Source organism: Anarhichas minor, unplaced genomic scaffold, assembly GCF_050575085.1.
Source record: "Anarhichas minor isolate MPS153535 unplaced genomic scaffold, ASM5057508v1 ptg000021l, whole genome shotgun sequence".
Lineage (NCBI taxonomy): Eukaryota > Metazoa > Chordata > Actinopteri > Perciformes > Anarhichadidae > Anarhichas > Anarhichas minor.
The window spans coordinates 4,593,175-4,613,465 of record NW_027466467.1 but is presented as its reverse complement, the minus strand read 5'-3'; the positions used below and the strand labels follow the sequence as shown (position 1 = coordinate 4,613,465).

Sequence of the window (20,291 nt, the reverse complement as noted above, 5' to 3'; positions counted from 1 at the left end):
TTACAAGACATGGCTGGCTGACGTCACTGACTGTAACATACACACGGGGCCTGCCAGTCGACACGGTCGCAATCATTTACTGCAGTTGCTCCGCTTCACAGTGACTTTGTTCAGTTGTCACACACGCTGCATTTTGTTTATCTACCTTAAATCAACAGTTTGAGGGAGAAGCGGTGCTCGTCTTTTTGTTGTTGGCTTCCATGATGCCATATTTACGAAGCTGGAGAAACCTCCGCAACAAATTAGAGATGTCCTCGATTTGGACTGTAGCTCTGAGCATTCATCCTGCATACATTAGTGATCAACAATGTCAATAAATGATAACTGTCTTCTGAGCCTACTAGGTGTTGCAGGCCCCATCTAACCCATATCTATGAGGCTGATAACGGCCATTCAATTGGCTGCTATTATTCGAAGCAGGGGTCGCCCTTCTGGTTTAAGAATGTATTTATTCATTCGAACTGGTCTTCATGAAACTACCTGCTCACACTGCAGAGCAGCATTTCGGCTGACAGCATACACACACAACTGTATGCGCGTCCATCCACAGGTGCCCCCCAAGCTGATAGAGTCTTTCCCTTTCTGGGCTGTCATAAAGGATGATAGACCTACTTTGGGAATACTGCCCACCGTCTTTGTCCCGGTGCTCCATCTTTAAACGATCTCAAATCAGTCTGGGCGTGATCTTAACCGCGAAAGGAGACGGGCATGTTTGACTTGCGCGACTTGTTCGAGTCTTTGAATATTCAGTGAGGCCTGTCCTTTGAAGCTGCTCCTCTGCCTCCTTTTGTGAGTGAAGCAGCTTTATTCATTGTGACTTATGCAAAGGTGTCTTTAACCTGGAGGGAAACCACAAAGAACTCTTGAGGGAGTTTTGCAAACCTCGCTACAATGGATCATGTTTAGGAAAAAGAAAATATTTTTCTTTTTCTTTTTGACAGAGCAGAAGGAGCCATAAAGGCTAGAGGTGCATTTTACAAAGTGCAAAATCAAAATCATTGTATATTTTCAGATTTGAAAAGACCTTTGCAACATCAGACTATAGTTTAAAACAACCTAAATTGTTAATTTGTGCTGCTGTCATCATAATACAAATAAGTCTCATTATCTGTTGCCATGGCAGGAGTCATAATACACTCAGGGCAGCTGGATTCCCTCCCCACTTTGTCTTTGAGATGTCCCTTTCTTATGTCAGGGAGCATTGTGTAACCCATAAAATCAATGCCCTGGATGATTTTTTGAAGACTGCTCGGCCAGCTGCGGGAGACATCTCATTATGTCTCCGCTCTCTGCGGGGTTCTGTGGCTCATGTTGTGCCATGTAGTCATGCGGGTTTTAAGCATAGAAACGAGAGCAGGTGCAGCCGTGGACCGAAAGAGCTGGAGAGGAAACAAACACAAACAACATGCCTTATCCTGCCTTGAAGTGTCCCTTGTCCCCGCGGACCTCTGCTGTGCCATCGCTCTGCGCTCAGCTCGGCACGCGCAGCAGCCAAAAACCCCGAGCCTGAGCCGCAAATGGTGCCGATCGGGCCGCCTCCACCGCTTCCCGTAGAGTGCGGTACCATCTCCTCTCGGCCAGCAGGGGAGCGTGGGATCATGCTGTGATAAATGGCCACCAAGCAGCAAGGGTAGACGAGAGGGGTTCCTCCAAGACTCTTTTGTTTAATTGCTGGTCCGCTAGCAAATGGTATGATTTAAGCTCGGCAGGAGAAATAGTGCACGCCTGTCAGTTAGGCTCTCTGCAAAACTTCCAGAGCAGCAGATCATGTCTCAACGTTCAGGTTTGATTCATTTACTATCCAGGAGTAGATCTCTTAATAACCCCTAGAGGTTACTGATATACTGTATCCACTTCTCCAACAAATACAGGCATACATTATGAAAAATGGGACATGACAAACATACAGTGTTTCTCTCACTTCACATATGCGGAGCACATCTCGTGTTTGCATTTGTGAAATGATGCTCATTGCTGGACAATATGAGGTTCGGTCTTGTTTTCTCAGATACTGCGCGATTATTTCTGCATCGCATTTCTTACGTCTCTGCACGCGAGATCAAGAGATGGTGTCTGCGGTTGAGTTATGGCACTAGTGAGCGTGACAGTGATGTCAATGGCAGTGATTTAAAGCGGGTTTTTGTGAAATGTGTATTTGTTACATTGTGCTCCTAAAAACCCTGCATTGTTCACATTTTGCCGTACATTTGTTTCAATTTAAACACTGGTTTACACTGAATTGGCTTATCGACCAAGTTAATGGAGTCCCATAATTACGTAATTTAATCCACTGTAGCAGTCAGTCATTAATTGTTGTTACATAGTACCGTAATTACAAAGCTATCATTCATTTATCAAATTCTCAATGACTGGCCTTTGATTTTTATAATTTGTTCACTTTCTTAAAAGCATCTCATGATGGAAGCCTAATGAATCAGATAACTGCATACACTTACTCTTCTGTCTTGCAAAGGAAGAAGGAAAGCTTTTTGTGCGTGTCTATCAAGACGTCAAAATGTGTGTCCGGCTCATTTAAATACTCCCAACACAATGATGGGGCATTGGGGGAAAGGTTGACATTTAAACTACAGCAATGTGTTATTCATTTCAACAGTCTGACAGGTACTTGCCAACGTGATGCCCCACTTCCCGTTTGGTGCCTCTAAGACGGTTGAGATGTCATTCCACAAAACGCCGGCTCTCCCATAAATACAAAACATTTAGCATCATGACTGTGATGGCATCAGCGTGTCCGTACAACTCTTGTCAAATTTGGAGAGTTTGGAGCGAGTGATGGAAGTAACAAGCTTTAGCTCGCTAGTCACCAGAATAAACTGCTCTGAGTTTACCCGTTAGCTGGCTAGCATGTGGTGTGGCTGTGGTAGACAATGATATGATAGTGATATTATGTTACATTACATTACATTATCACAAGCCACCACTTCTACCGCAACCGAAGTATCTCAGAACCCCCCCCCCCCCCCCCCCCCCAACCTCGGTTTCCCTGAGTCTCATTTAATGTGAGAATCCTCTCTCTCCGTCTTCCTCCACAGATCTCATGTTTTCCTGGATCTTTAACGAGTACCCGACGTTTGTGAAGCAGGATACTCGCCGATTCATCTCGCAGGAGACGGGGAACCTGTACGTCGCCAAGGTGGAGCCCTCAGATGTCGGCAACTACACCTGCGTGGTGACCAACACCGTCACAAAGACCCGAGTCCAGGGTCCGCTCACTCCACTGGTGCTCCGCAGTGACGGTGAGTTCTGCTTTTGAACACGTTACTTGCACTAAACCACCTGCGAAACAAACGCTGACAACCACTGCACACAAGACTGATGGAAGCGTGTCCTGGTTAACTGGGCCACATTGTTATACAATCTGCTAATTACAGTATCTTCTTATTGGGGCGTTAATCTGGATGCAAATGTTGCCTCTTTATCGTACTGAGTTGGATTAATCAAATCCATGGTTTTCCAGATGATTTAGCTTTCCCAGATTTTGCCTATATATCTTTAATCTGTATCGGCACACAGCAAATCCTCCATTAGATCTCCATGTTTGGTTACAGGGAGATATGAGATACACCTCTACCTCAGTTTACTCTCTTACTAAGCTGTACATTTAACTCTTGCCACTGTCATGATGTCTTTGGATGGTGTTTTTCTTCATTACTTTTATTAGCACAAAAAAAAAAAAACTTCTCCATCCTGCACTTGAATCAAATGGTTGATATTCTATAGCAGTGCTGAGAATTTGGTCGGGTCTTGGGTTGTGATAAACAAAAAAGCCGAACTTGCTCTGTTGGTATATACCTGAAAGTAGAATAAATGGTTTTCAAGGAATACAAATGAAATTCAAAGGGCAGTTATCTCCTTCTCTGCTAATTTTAGAATGTCCTTTAACATGTGGATCTGATGCTTTAGGCTGGCCTTCTCAAGGCCTTATCAAGGCCAGCCAGAGGAAAGGTCACTGTCAGCAAGTAATCTGATTGTAGGCTTCTGTCCTAGAAGGGTGTTCCTTACCGTATATAATGCAATGCAAGAAATATGAAGCTAAATGTAAAGTTCACTTGAAATGTCTTTGGGTTAATTAAGTACAGCAGCTCTGATGCAATACAAACAGACTCCCAGGAGGGAACACTAGTTCTTATCAAACAGCCTTGTGAGGCCTTTTTCTTGGAAGCCATTACTGATACTATTAGTATTAGTGGTAACGCTTTATTTTAATGCCCCTCATTAAACATGTATAAGCAGTTTATAACACAAAAAGTATTTCTAATGTTTTTGTCAACCATTTCACTGGGCTATATACAGTCCTGACCCTGTGTTGCCAAGCATCAATTCATTGTTTCATGAGTTATGGATGGTTCAGAGGAGGTCTTATGTTTGTTGACAAATTGATACCTCAAAAACAAATAAATATTGCCACTACGTTATGAGCTGTAGTAATATAGCGCTCAGCTTGCAATATTGGGGACCAGAGGCTGATTTTGAAAATAAAGAGAGAAAGAAAGGAAAAGAAAAGTTAAGGCGGTTACATGACAACTAGCAAAATCTAGTATCTGACATAACACAAGATTGGGCTTCATGCAGTAAGTGATATAAGATAAAATGTCTTTATTTTCTTGTTCATATTCATGATGTGTTCTTAGCTTGTTAGTACCCACTGATTTCTGGATTCACCAGTATTTTATTTTTGCTCTTCTCTGAGGTAAGAGAACATTTTACGACTGGTCGAGAACACTCCTACCGAGATAAGAAAAAACAACTTCTTTTCACAGTCAACAAATTGTTCATCCAACACAAAGAAACAAGAGTTATAAATTTGAGGAACATATAAACATGCATAAATATCTTATGTTTAAGATCAATTATAACGATTCCATTATTGAAGTAATCTTATTGGTCTACTGATCCAAATTAAGATTATACAAACCTCGAGGATGATATTTTTACATACTCCACTACGATGCTTTTTTTTGTTTTCCTAGATTTTTATTTTCCGAAATGTAGTTTCAAGAAAAAAGGCCAATTGGGTTGACGACATTCTTTGAGCATTGATGACCCATCATATGTTATATAGACTTTAATTCAAGAATAAATGTAGAAGTAATTTCAGAAACATATTACCTCACCATCCGTTGGATGAGAGACAGGATTGTGAATTGCTGGCCTGATTTGAGAGATTTCTTTTTTCCACCCAATTCCTGAACGCTTTCCCCACCTGCTTCCCTCCTTTCTTTTTTCATTATACCTTTATTTCACCGAGGCAGCAGGTGTAGCAGCAAAACGTCAGCTCCACCACGGTCACGGGGGCGCTCAGGTAGGGGGAGGATGGTGGGGGGCACATTAAACAGGTGTCCCCTACAAAAGGTTATGGTATGAGACAATTACCCGTCCACTTCCACCTGTCTGCCTAAAATGGGTGATAGTGCTGTGGTTACATTCCAGTGTGAGACAGTTGTGATAAGGATCTGAATTAGCTTTCACAGTCACTCGGGGAGCCATCCTGATAACACATGCCTCACCAAATCAACGAGATGAAATTGGCCTGTTTCCTCCACCTCGAGAGCTATTTGTGCGACACAGCCCTGAATTACAGCAACGGGGGGAAAATCTATTGTTACGAGAGGGGCTTCGAAATACGATGTCGTGCACCCTGGCTTTGGCACCGCGAGGAGAAATGAAATGACACCCATTATAAATACATTGATATAATTTACCTTAGTGTGATTTGAGGGGGAGACAAAAATACGCACGTGCCGCCAGACACTCCGGTCTTGATTCATGAATAAGTCTCTCCCAAAGCTAGAACACCAGAGAGCCCACATTCCCTTCTTCTGCTATATTCAGAGAGATTTTTTTTTTAGCATGCACAGCAGCAATATTATAATCCACCAGAGCCGCTTCGCCGACAGTGAATGGGATGCTTTGTAGACACAGTGGTGGTACCCAGGGGGATTTTATGGGCCCGTTTTCTGGTTCATAGCTGTTAGCACTACACAACAAGATGAAACTCATCTGGATGTAAAAGCTCAAACCATCTGTGAATTCTCAAAGATGTTGGTTTTGTTGTTGTTTTTTCCATTCAACATCAGCGTGTTGCACGTCCGCTGGAGATCTGTGTTTCGCCTTCGTTTTCTCATTATTTTCAATGGGGGAGCGTTCTGTGACGGCGCTGAGAGCAGAGCATTTTTTTTGCGCTGCTCAGATTGCACGGTGTTGGAAGTTGAAAAACATTCCAGTTTGTGGCTGTACTCGAAGAAAGGTTTTCAGAAGCTGTGTAGCAACAGCAGAAGCCACAGCTTGTGTTTATATTTCCAGTCTTTTATTTCTTGTTGTTGTTAAGCTGGAGTTTCAAATCAGAAATACAACTTTTTCTTTTCTCTTTGCACGAACACTGACGCTCATTTGCATTTCTCTTTCAGGTGTGATGGGTGAATACGAGCCAAAGATTGAAGTTCAGTTTCCAGAGGTCGTTCATGTTGCCAAAGGATCCACTGTGAAGCTGGAATGCTTCGCTCTGGGAAAGTAAGCCCACTCGTCAGTGTCAGGCTCAGCATGCTCAATCGCATGTAAAAGAAAAAATATTACCAGAAGAGTGCTGGGATATATATATATATTTCATGTTTCTTGCCGCTTTTCTGCAAAAATGTGTTTCAAGTTGCACATATGAGAAATTAGAATGCACGTGTTGTAGTGTAAACATCAGTTAAAATACCTGGATTTGTAAGACGATGTAGCCAAAGTGAAGGACTAGAATAATATGCTAAACGTTAGATTACTAAATAGCCCTTAACTGTACACCTTAAACATTACTTATGAATGTTACATATGGAATAGTTACAACTATCATGTAAAAAAAAGAAGATATTTTGGGTTGTTAAGAATCAAAGTAAAGCCCTACATGATGAGCTCCTCAGCCTGCTGTTGCATTAATTATTAATGATTTTTATGACCTATCTGAAGGTTAATCTCTCCTTAATCTTGCAAATTAAGGGACATTTGGGACGTTAACTCAAATAAGTAAGGGTCTGTGAGTTAAAATCAGATTGTGTGTATGAAGAAAGCCTTTTGTCTGATAGTAATTAGTTTCAAGCATGGACTGTATGTAAGAAGTGGACTTAGTCGTCAGGATGTCCCCCATTGGTTTGTGGACTGGCGTTATAAAAACCTTGAGTTCAGCATTTTGGCTGTCGCCATCTTGTTTTTTTTGCGACCAGAAGTGACACGAGAGAGAGGAGCGAAGTACAACCAAACAATGAACAAGAACACATGAAAGGGTTAAAGTTGTACGTCACAAGGTAGCCACGCCTCAAAGCATATCCTGCTTTACTGTCTATTTTACTCTAAATGGGACCATCATTTAAACTCATTAATCTCAACAACAATAACCTCATGTTTACAGTGTTTACTGAGGTAATAAGTCGAGTCATTTTCTCATAGACTTCTATACAACCAGAGGAGGCGCCCCCTGATGGCCATTAGAAAGAATGCAGGTTTAAGACACTTCTGGATTCGAATACATTTTTGGTGGTTTCTGCATTTTTTTAAATACTTTTTAACTTTATACTGTCTTTGATTCAGCTCTAATTCTGCTCCATCAAGGTATGAGGACATGTTTGGTAAATGTATTTACAGTTCGCTTTTAGCCGATTCAATTCTTTGGCAAACAATAATCAATATAGAACTAGAATTCTAAAAATGTTTTTGAGTTTGTAGAGATATTTAGGGATTTGAATTGCACATGTTGATGATTTTGTTTACCAATGAGCAGGAAATTGTAAAGCTGTGACTTCAGATGGTTACACTCCTCCATGCCTCTTCTCACAGCCCGGTGCCATCTATAAGCTGGAGGAGAGTGGACGGTGTATCCTTCCCCAGGAAAGTGGACATGAGGAAAGCCAGCGGCGTCCTGGAAATCCCATACTTCCAGCAGGAGGACGCCGGCACGTACGAGTGTGTGGCGGAAAACTCCAGGGGATTGAACACGGTGAAAGGGAAGCTCTCTTTCTATGGTAGGTGAACCTGACACGCATGAATATTTGACCAGCGTGCAACCACATCTGTCAGACCTGCTCAGACTAAAATTCAGCAGAAAGCGGACACAACTGGTCTTATAAAGCAGTCGGCGGCGATCGGCAGAGGCTCGTGTGGCGCGCACGAGGAGGCAGGCTGGTTTTAACAGCACATCAAAATGATTAAAGGCTGTCAGCCATGATGCCTCTAATATTTTGATCCAGATTAAAGGAGTGATGGGGATGATGCTGAGCCCTTGGACACGACCTTGTTGGCGAGCCCTGTATTGGGTACCACCAGATGGCATCATGATTGACGTCCAACTTGACTGGAGATTAAAGCCGGTAGATGTACTATACATAGGCCTGTGGCACATATGTCAGGGACATAATCCGCGCTGCAGCATCTGGAACGACCGGAAGGGGGTTCGTAGTTCCACTCATTGTTGCTCATGGTCCCTCCAGTAGTTACACCTGTTGAGTTCAGGTACGAGAAGTCATGAAATCTACTGCCACTCCATTCCAAAGCAAAACGTCAGAAAAATAATCTGCTCATAATAAATGTCAAATATTAGACAAAAAAACTAAAAACTAATTTTTGATGGAAACCTTAATCTGCTTTTGACAGTAAAGATGTCCTGTCTAAAGTGGGTATTTATTAACAATATATCTATTAGCTTCAACTAAACATCCCAATTTAGAGCCAGGTGTATATATATATATATATATGAATTCTCTAGATAGCACAACAGTGGTAAACAAGTCCTGAAAAACTAGAAAAATTAGCAAATTCACGAGATGTCAAGTATTATAGTTGTTTATATTCCTTTCTTGTTTACTAACTGCAAACAATATGTCATCAGGATTAGGACCAAGGCGGTAGGTTTGCATATGGACATATGATAATGTATTATAATATCGGTATATAATACTTTAGGAGGACAGAATTGTCCCTACCAATATTTGAGCAAACTAGTTTGCCTTATCTTCGGAGTGAAGTCATATTCCCCATGTGCTCTCCCAAAGGCTACGTCTCTAAGACGAGCTAGCATGCTAGCGTTTGATTGGCTGACAGGTAGGGGGCTATCTGAAGCTTTCGCCTCATATGTGTCCCCAGATGTTGAAACAAAACCTTTGCTCTGTGATGTGTTATGGAATTGGGACGCAGGCTGAGTATCTTCGAGTTAAACTTTGATAGTGGAATATAACGGTCATATATTTTGTGACTAGACTGAAGCTCAGGGAGAACGGAGAGAATCATGAATAATGTTTGTCGATCCACACCGTAAATAATCAAAGTTAGCGACCCTCCCTGACCATAAAGTTTAAAACAGCCATACACTGTAACCGTTTACCTCTCTTGGTAACTGGCCATAATCGCCAATGACATGAATGAAACAATGCCGTCACATGTATATGTTGAGAACAATATGACCAGGACTGATCTGTCCAAGCTGTTAGCTCGCTCTCTGTACAATCTGTGGATTTTCCTCCCACCTCGATTGCCCTCCGCTTGCCTCCCTCTGATTCTCCCCCCTTCGGGTCGTGCTGTGTCAGCTGTCAAACATAACTCATTTGAGGCATTAAACAATTTGCCATGATTTACAACAGTCCTGGAAGCCCTTCGCCTCACTCACTCCCAACAGCCCGGGAGCACGCTGTGATCCACCAAGGCTTGATTTGTCCCTCTGAGCTGTGGCTCCTCTCTCATTTTTGATGTGTTTTGTCAGTCTCTCTCTCCCTCTCTCCCTCTCTCTCTCTCTGTCTCTCTCTCCTGCTGTCTGCTGCCAGGTGATAAAAATCAGTAATCTTATTTTGAACTGCCTTTGAATTAAGCCTTTGAGACATTCGTCAGCAGTGTAAGCCAATGGGGGAATCGATAAGGGTATCTCTTGTGCATCCAAGCCCGCTGCAGTGAGCCGGGCTTTGTGTTAGAAATGGGAGAGATGAAGGTGTTACTTTGCGGTGGCACCGTGGTCACTTTAAAGCCTTCTCACACTTTATAATGTAGCCGTGAGTCCCACTAATGCAGTAGGAATGGGGGGTCTGAGTGTCTTTTGGATATGAAGGAGCTGCATTTTCAATTTAAAATGTTTCCTTCTCGTCTCGACTGAAACCGAGACAGGAATTTAATAACTGCACCGAAGCTTAAGGAGCTTCAATCACATTCACATTCAAGCTCGCGGTGAAATTAGATTCATTGTATCTTCATGCAACAGAAGTTCTCTTCAGTTTGGGTCCAATTGGCCACCGTCTTTCTTCATGAGTCTGTATTGGAAGCAGTGTTCAACTACCACTCAAGCCAAAGACGAGGATTCTTGTTAAATTTCCATCTCTGACAGAAACGCTCGAGGGGAAGAAAAATAAATGAAATGTGCTTTTGCTCCCTTGTTGATGTCGATATCACTCGGAGGGGGGAAGTAAATGTGAAGCTGTGACAGGTCAGTTCCCCCCCTCGTTGTACTCACGTCCGTGTTTCTGCAGACTTCACCGCTGCATTATCTCACGGTGATTTCACTGATAAGGCAAATTCCCATCTTCCCCTCCTTCTTTAGCCACTTGACGTTTGTTCTGATTGTCTGTGCGATTTGGCCCCGGTGCAGGCAGAGATGGGCTGCCGGCTCTCATTTGGTAAGCGCTGACTGAGAGTCGATACGTTGGCAGCGGGCTGAGGGATGGAGTGAGGGACCCTGTCAGCGAGGAGGAGAAGAAGTAGAAGAAAAAACACTACGACCACAATGCAGTCCTGGAAGGTGCAGTGGGTGGGGCGGCTCAGCCAGGCTCTGATGGAGGATTGCGGTAGAATGAACGGATGTGATGCTTAATGATGAGGATGCTGGAGTCTTTTGAAGTAACTTCCTGCCATCTTTCTTCCCTGTGGGCTCTTTTCTAAACACTCATACATCAAAGCTGTAATAGATTTCTATACATTATGAATGTGAATTAATTATTATTTTGTAACATTTTAAAGGTAAAGCAACTGCAATAAAGCTCAGGGTCACATAGATCTTACATCACATTGTTTGAGAGTAAATGGGCCTCATGCAGCAACATTTTGTTCATTTTCTCTAATATTTTCCCTTCATTTTCTGTTGAGAAAAAAAAACAAGAGACTCCAGATGCAGTAAATGTTCAAAACCATTCACTTTTATCATAAATTGGAGGCGGGTGGCAGATTGTTTATTATCCATTATCATAGATAACGCCACCTAAAGATAAGGGCAAAGCGTACTTGTGCTACTGGTGTCACTGTAAAATCAAAAAGCATCAGAGAGCAGTATGTAAGCCATTCAGAAGCTGAACACACGCAATATCATCCAAGGGTTTTGTAGTCTTCATTTGGATCAATGGACCAATAGTATTTATTTACTAGTCCATTCACTAGTTATTCTAAAACTTGTAATATTTTCCTCAAACTTGAAACTATAGAAATAGAATTGGTGAAACCCAGAAATCAATGGCTCGTAACAAAATGAGAACCAATCCTAATCCATAAGAGGGAATCTGTTCCTGCATGAGGCCTAATGTCTTTCCTCTGTAGCAGGACAGAACAACAACAGAAGCCTCAGCTCTCTGTCAAAGGACACGTCACCCTTTTTTCACTCTTGGCGCAGACGGCAACGGCACAGCGTCCACACAAGTTAAGTGTTAACGACCTCAGCCAACCTTGTACCGCCGCCAAAGGGGGGGATCTCACAAGGCCTGTAGTACGTCACATGATCCACAAATACAAATGTGTCTCTGACACTGGACGGACTTTGATGTTGAATCCGTGCAGGCCTTTGACATAAATACACAAGGCCGCGCAAATACCCCCCTCTGGTCTCCACGTCCACTTCTTTTGAATCTGCCGTCGCTCTTTGTTTCTGAACACCCACATGCACAAAAGTTGTAACACACACACACACACACACAGATATAATGTGGGGATGCATTTGCAGTGATTGAATTTCTCGCTGTGTTATCCCTCCCACAGCCTAAGCCAGTTAGAGCAGGCATTTGTACCGTTACTGAAAAGCCACCACAAAGGTGAGTCCTTGAGAGTGGCATTAAGGTGGAGATCTGCAGAATGGAAAAAGTGCGGTCGGCCATTACTCTTGTCCCGCCACTGGCCTTGTGTGATATAGGGCGATGGTAGCTTGACCCACACATCATCCAGAATGTACGGAGCATTACGCAGAGGGAGCTTTACTGATCCAGTTTTATGTACCGCTTTTTTTGGGGGGGGCTCAATCATTAGCTAGCAGTGAGTTACTCGCATGGCACAGCAAGGAATCAATTCTCCTCCTGTATAATTATACCATCAGTTAGTCAGATTGGATCGAATGGAGCGTTTTTATGGCACCAGAAGCCACCCTCGTGTATATGTGTCTGGTTTTCATCATTTTTGTTAACTCCACACCTTAAATTAGTAGCAATAAATGAGGGGATTAAAAGTCCCACATTCAACCGTATGTGTGCCAGTGTGTGTGGGCTCGTTTTAGAGGTCTTGTGGGGACATAAATCTGACTACACACTCACATTGTGGGGATTCGCTGTCCTTATTGGGACAAAATGGGAGAAGGTATGAACAAGTTAAGGGTTAGGATTAGGCTGGTAGCAGTCATGGTTAGGGTAAGTCTGTAAGTGTTAATTAAAAAATATATGACATATCTAAATTCTTGTCCCGTTACGCTACTTTGTGATTTTAAATAATAGTAAATATATAAGTTGGCATGAACATTGTTATGTACAGCGGTATGACAAAACAAGCAACAGATGATGCAGCTGTGCCACACTTCATATTTATTGGCTTCACTCTAAAATGCGAGGATGTGTCACGTGAAATGCCTGCTGCCTGGACTCCTCTGTCCTCGCATCTTAGTCGTGAGATGTGAGCGGAGGAAAGTAGGAAAAGAGTCGAGGATGTACAAAACTGGGGATTGAGACGGGCCCCAAAAAGAATGTATAAATATGCAGCCTGACAGACAGAAAAACAGCACATGAAGCTCTCGCTACTGGATAAAAAGCCTCATTGCTCTCTGATCACCAACGGTAATTAATTGAAGGCGACTTTGATGAGCATATAAACATTGTTACCATCTATATCTGAGTCGACTCTCGTATTTTCCGTGTTTCCTCCAGCCCCTCCTCATCTCATCGAGAAACCCCAAGATGCCCAGAAGCTCATTGATGACTCGTTGGTGTGGGAGTGTAAAGCCACGGGGAAGCCAAAGCCTTCTTACCGGTGGATGAAAAATGGAGAGAACCTGGAGCCTGCAGAGGTGAGATCTGCCGCCGTCTTTAGAATCGAGGATAAAGTTCCTCTCCCAAGGTCAGACTTCCGACAGCAGCTCTTGGCACGGACGCTCACTGGCGCGCGCTCTGAATGAAGAGTGCGAGCGACCATGTACTGTACTCTCAACGCTCTATTGTGATGTTTGTTCAAGCTTTGCCGAGTAATTAGCATGTAATATTGTCCTCATTACAACACGGCGCCTCCTGTGCAGCAATATGCTATATACGATTCACTCCTGCAAAACGGCATTGGGTTGAAAGCGATTGGACTGTGTCTGCTGTGCTTTGCTGCGCTGAGAGTATTTCATGCTCCTCTGGAAAGCACAGTGATGTAAGAGCTACTCTAATCTTCTGTTAAATCTCTCTTTGCCAAGTGCTGTTATTAATCCTGTGCCACCAAATGTGGAAAAAGTAAGGTCCTCTATATAAAGACTATATCCTCCTTTCATTCCCGCTCCCTGCCATCGCTGAATCCCCCATTATGTATTTAATGACGAGAGATGGGCCTATTATTGGCTACAGCCAGCCTACTTGTGCATCGAACTTTAACTTGTTGGCATTTGCAAAAAAAAAATAAAAAATACAATTCTATATTCCTTCATCATATTGGATTATTATTATATCGGATCTTTAGCCAGGTTGTTTGGGGAAGATTGATTGGCCACCGAGGCGCAGCTCGCACCTGATAAATAAACAGGCATTATGTTAATTTGCTTCATTATGCAAAATAAAAAAGGCGACAAAACAAAGCAGAGGATATCGATCAGTTGAATGTAATACATGTCGTTGGAATGAACCCGGTCTGTCGTTGCTGTTACTAGAGGCAACGCTCAAAACAACAACAGCACAGTTGCTATCAGGGGAGAATAATCAACAGTCTGTTCAGCCGATGGCTTACATTTCATCAGAACCTTTTATTAGGTAACACTCTTGTGTTTGACAGTCCACCTGTTTTTCTGAGTGAAAAAAACACGAATTTTTAGTTTGTCGTATTTGGTCGTTTCTTAAAAATGTGTAAATATTGGGCGCATTTCTAACGCATACTGTATCATCGCAGTTCCTTGTGTGAATTTGACCTCACCTCTACTCCTGTCTCGTTCCATTCTGAACCGAACGCATCAAACGAAAGCGCGACTGCTTTTAAAAGACATCCTCAAAAACAGGAGGAAACTACAAACACACCTCGCTCACGCTCACAATGGATGTGTGATTAAAGGTTACAATGAATGTTGATTTCTGTCTCCTCCCTTAACATAAATATAATATATGGATATATTCAGAACGCATGGGTGAATGGATTAATCAGCCAAGGTGGTACATTGTTTGAAATGCCACCGTTAACCACAGTGGCTTAATGAGTGGAAGAGGGAAAGGTCAATGATGTAAAGGAGCAGTGGGGAGAGGACGCACCATTTGTTGTTATTTATTACGCCGAATCAATTGAGACCTTTCTGATTGTATAGTTCACTGGAACTTATTTACGCTGACAGCTTTAGAAGTGTGAGCAACAGAAATAAAGAAATCAGAGTTTCTTTCACCTTTCACATGTCTGTTGAGAGTTGTATTATTTATTCCCAGATTTGTTCATTTAAGTTGGTTTTTTTATAGGTATGACTCACTGTCTAACTAGATCATATCAGTTGCATTCCTTCTCTGCACACACTTGGTCATGTTTTACAAAGGGTTTAACCTGCGCCAGGCCATACAACAGAGATAGCAATCATATCACATTCATAAAGGATTACTAGTATACTGCGGTTAAAAAACAATAATAATAGACATACTTTTTGTTTTAAACACACCGTTATTGGTCGGTAGTCGGTATACGCAAGCTCAGGTATCGCAAAGAAATAATGGAAGGGGAATATCTCAGGTTACGGGCCATATCTATTGCTAGGGAAATGGACTATACAGTACAGTGGATTTCTAGGGAGTCGTGATATATATAGCGGAGTATAGGTGCATTCAATTATTCAATGTCAGTCATGTAAAATATTGAAGAGCCCCAACTATTTCTAGTGTTTCCCTCTAATAATAGTACCTCTCAGACTGGTTCTGCAATCACTGGTCTCTTTGTTGGACGGCCAGTTGACATGCTGCGCTCTGCCCTTATGGATTATGAGACTCCTGTTGTTGTTGATGCTTTTGTATTACTGCCCTGTGTGGAAATAGCAATGGTTTATTGGAATGCTTCTTTTTCCTGTGGCTGTTTTCATCTCAAGGACCTCACTCTCTGCTGCGTTATTGACAATGGCTGCAGGATTAAGTGTCTTTGCAATTAAAGGGGAAACTCCAGCGTGAAACAGGATTAATCCACTTGAATCAGTGTGCGACCACCATACACATGGTGTGGTAGTTCCTGTTGGGACTGTAATGTTAAACTTAAAGTACTGTAAAAGTACTTTACTTCAGTATTTCCATTTTCTGCTACTTTGTACTATATTGTACTTTTGATATTTAGTTCATAACTTTAGTTACTAGATATTTAGCAGATTCAGATTAATAATACAAAATCAACAAATAAATGATGTATAATTATAGAGAAAGATAAGACTCTATTGATCCCTTGGTGAAATTCCTGTGGCAGTATATATCATTTAAAACAATAATCCCCACCTTTATCAGCTGCTAAATTATGTTATTGTACATATGAATGCATCGGATTTAGAATATGGTTTATTCCAAAGTAGGAATTTGCTTTGGTGTATTGATGCATAGACCAGAGAGGAAAAGTATTACTATCAAAACTGCTAATTTAAAATGAACAAATATCTACAATGTAAGTGTTTCAAAAAGAAAAAGCTAGACAGGAATGTGCAAGAATATATTCTAGAGGATGTGAAAGGTTCAAAGTTTTGGGAATAAAAAAAATATGCAATGTGCTTTAATGTAACATATCAAAGACTGTAATTCAATAATATAACATCCATTATTCTGAAATGGACCATTCTGTGTAATGAGTACTTTTACTTTTTGTATATTAAGTAGATTTTTGTACTAAAAGCTGTGGTTGTTAATCTTGAGAAACCAACAATAGTACGCAAGATTTAAAAAATGATCAAACTGAAAAACCCAGCGTCGTCGACTCTTTTTTACTGAAAGTAGCGCCTCTAGTTTCAAAAGTCTCTAAATCGAACCAAAAAGTCTGCAACACCGACAGCCCGTCCATTCAGGCCTCTCTCCAATGCCACACCCCCAAATTATTATGAACCTGTGACAGCCACAGACACCGGCTTTTTGTTTTTGTCAGAGAATTTAAGTCATTGATTGCTTTCAGGATGTAAAACGAATTTGAACAAATATATATAAAAAAATATTGAATTAGATTATAAAATCAGGAAATCAGGACTTTCACTTGTAACAGTATTTCTACACTGTTGCTACTTTTACTTAAAAGGATAGTTTGGGTGTTATGAATAGGGGTTTTATGAGCTCATTGTCAGTGTATTACCTACATTAGATGAATGCAGATGGCGGCAGTTTTTAGAAACGGACAGGAGTACCAGCACCGGACAGAATATTGCTTCACTTCTGTGCTCCTGTCTGTTTCTCCAAACTGGGGGCGTGCCGACTGCCGACTGTAATACACTGACTATGTATAAGAACCCACTTCAAAACACCTGAACTATCCCTTTAAGTAAAAGAGTACTTGGCAGTCCTATACACCCCTCCCCCCAAACACACACACACACACACACACTCCCTCGCTTCCCCTGTTAATTTGAGCTCAAGTGGAGCAAACAGGCTGAGCTCAGAGCTTTTGTTCTTGCTTTAGCAAAGCCATTGTTGAGCTTAGTTCATGTCGACTTGAGGTTCTTTCTTGCACAAGCATGTCGAGAAGCAGATTCATCAAATATTTCTGTGTGGAGAATTTGCTGATTTCTTTCACAGTGAGCACCAATAATCTTTTTGGAGATGAAAATCAATTTAAGGTTGCTTATTCACTCCTTTTGTGTGCAATTATAATTTTCCACATTCACAATAGTGGATTGATATCTTTATGATGATGAAATGTAGCTTGTTTGAATTTTTATAGCTGTAAAATGATCATCATTCTCACAAAGGCCTCCAGTTATTAGTAATTCTGAGGAAGATAACTGTAGACGGCAATTAAACCAAAGGAGCTCACTCTTCTAAACCATATACGGCACTCTTTCATCCTACCATTCTCTTACGTGTTTTCACAGCTTTATGTCAAACGAATCAACCCAGCGTTGTCGGAAAATGACATTGCCAATCATTTTCCTTCAGCATAAGGCGTACAGATGGTCCCCTCAGGTCCCTGCATGAAAAACTGCTGATTTGAGAGGAACGTCATGCTTAATTAATAGCAGCCATAAACGGGAGTGTTTCCGTGCACAGACTGATATACGCCACCATTTGCCTCCCTTGCCAGCAGGGATGTTCGCCCCTGCACATCCAGAGCCGCAGAGCGTTATGGAAATTACAGGCGCAAACCTGCTCAAACACAGGATTAGCTTGTGATCCTTCAGTCGAGGACAGTCTCCCTTTTCATGTGACAGTACCTTAATCCCCCGCGAATCCGGTTCAGGTCGCTCAGGCACCCCTATGGAAATGGGTTGTGGGATGTGTGATGACATTATGGGTGATCCCCGAGGAAGACACGGGAGATGAAGGGCACACGGAGGCAGGACCTGACACAGCCGCATAGAGATGCATGAAAACTGCTCAGGGATCCAATGCTGTAGCGAGGGAGTCGAGTGCGAAGCCCAAGTTCAGAGAGATAAACTTATATCGAGGATTAAATGTCCAACAGATGCACTGAGTTTTTAGTTCACTGGGCCCAGCCGTCCTTAAATAGATCTTAATTTGATGGCTCACTGACGGGCAAGATCCACCCCCCACCCCCCACCCCCAGGCGGGCAAAAAACGATCGTCCAAACAGATGAAGGGGAGGTACACAGCTTGATCATGTATGCTGGCACTTAGTATGTATGGGGGCATACCTATCAGAAAAGCAATTTTCACAATGCATTATACCTCAGATGTTACGATATTCCTTCCCCCTCTTATCCCCTCCTCCTGCTGAAGGGGAAACAGGCCCTGTGGTGCAGTCGCAGATATAAATAGGGCACGGTTTTATTTCCCTCTCATAAACATGCAGATTGATTAGGGTCATTTTCTGCTAGCCTGCCTCCATCCACCCAAGCCTTTCCCTCCATTAGTGATGAAAACCTAGATTTATTGCCACGTCTGTCACTTCCAGACCATAATTCACTGGCCCCACTGGCTGGCTGGTTTTATGTAGATGAGTGCCGGGAATAAGGTGTATTAAAGGTGTGCGTCTCTATGTCCACAGGAGCGCATACAGGTGGCCAACGGAGCGTTGTCAATCAGTCGCCTGACCCTGTCCGACACAGGAATGTACCAGTGCGTGGCTGGGAATAAGCACGGCGAGGTCTACTCCAACGCAGAGCTCCGGGTTATAGGTAAGGTTTCGGCTCGGTGTGTGTAGGCTACTGTATGTGTATGTGTATGTGTATGTGTATGTGTATGTGTAAATTCGACATAGTGGCCAAACCGTGGAATTACAACATCAAGGTCCATCTTGTGATGCCACTGGTTGGGCCCTTACAATGGGAAAGAGACGTCTGTAAATCTGCGGATGATTTCATTCAAGTAAATCAACATCCCAGTACGAACACTTGAATAGTCCTTATTTAAGTCATCAGGTCATTAAAGTTGAAAGTAAAATGCACTAACATCCAAATCCAGAGTTATACTCTGAAGTCAAATTTCTTTTGCTACAAGTGCCACTGAGCAACTTTCAGGAATGAACCGGGCACCACATTCAACGCTGTATCCAGTTCTCTTTGCACATCCATGGTACTTCAGGATTCCCACACGTCCTGGAAAACAGTTGACCAATTTTCCAGTCATTGAAAACACTTGGAAAATGAGAGAAAAAAGTGGAATGTCCTGGAAAATCTTGTGTTGTCCTGGAAAATTATTTCAAAATTGTCCTATTTTCCTCAGCTGAGGATCAAAAACTATAGGCCATAAATCCGACCTCCCCAAAACTGACAGCAATGTCCAAATGGTACTTTATGGACAAGAGTATTTTGAACAGGCTGCGTCGGGTTATGTTGTGGAAAGTCACGTAACTTACTAACGCTTACTTCCCATTCCCAACTTGTTTTAAACAGCTGAATAATTAGTTAATTATTTAGCATGTTTGGTTCAGTTGTTAAATTTCACGTGCTAGCTTGTTTTGCATGCAAAGGTTTGAGGTTTTGCGATTCAACTCTAGCGATCAGCAATGTTCTTTAATGTATGCAGGGAGAGAGAGAGTTTGAAAGTAATAAATGAGAAGCTCGGGTTAAAACATGAATGAGTGCCCGACCCCATGTGAGTCAAACATCGGCTGAAAACTGGCTAATGGTACACAATGCTGCATTGATGAGGTAAAATGGACCACAGCGTGACATCAAATATTTGACTTTTGTAGCGGTAGCTCACAGTGGATGTGATTAAAGGGGCTAAATTATGGTGCGGTAAACTGATAAGAGCAAACTCTACTAACCTTGAATCGCACCTTTAGGGATGTAAAGTTCAGTCTAGATTTGTCAGTAGGCAAAATTGTTGTCCACTTCTGTTATTGCTGTTCAGGCAGTAATGGCTCATGTAATTCATAAGAACACCAGCAAGGTCATCCCTGGAAATGTCCTTGCAAAATGATCTCTAGAAACCCCGTCTGTGTGCACGCTCACATTGGCATGGAGACGCGTGTGCAAGCATACATTCGACCGCATTTGTTCTCAAGTTTGCTCCGTCTTCCTCCTCTACTCAATACCGCCGGATGACCTACGGCCCCTCTCTCTCATTGGCCACTAATTGAAAAGCATTAATTATAAGACGAATATGCGTCCGGCTGACAGTGATGTATGCCAGTGCTGCTCTGTTCGCCAGCCTCGCCCATCTGCCCTGTCAAGCCTGTCGCTCTCCACTCTGAGCGAGCAGCGGCTTCTCATTCGC

General features: G+C 42.4%; 1 protein-coding gene across 1 annotated transcript in view; it reads left to right on the top strand.

Moving 5' to 3' along the window:
* cntn4 (contactin 4) overlaps nt 1-20,291 on the top strand; it is an 85,767-nt gene that overhangs the window by 25,728 nt on the left and 39,748 nt on the right. The window contains exons 4-8 of the mRNA XM_076096384.1: nt 3,054-3,257; nt 6,429-6,531; nt 7,834-8,018; nt 13,143-13,282; nt 18,616-18,745. Of these exons, the coding sequence (XP_075952499.1) occupies nt 3,054-3,257; nt 6,429-6,531; nt 7,834-8,018; nt 13,143-13,282; nt 18,616-18,745 (762 nt within the window). The remainder of the gene's footprint in view (nt 1-3,053; nt 3,258-6,428; nt 6,532-7,833; nt 8,019-13,142; nt 13,283-18,615; nt 18,746-20,291) is intronic.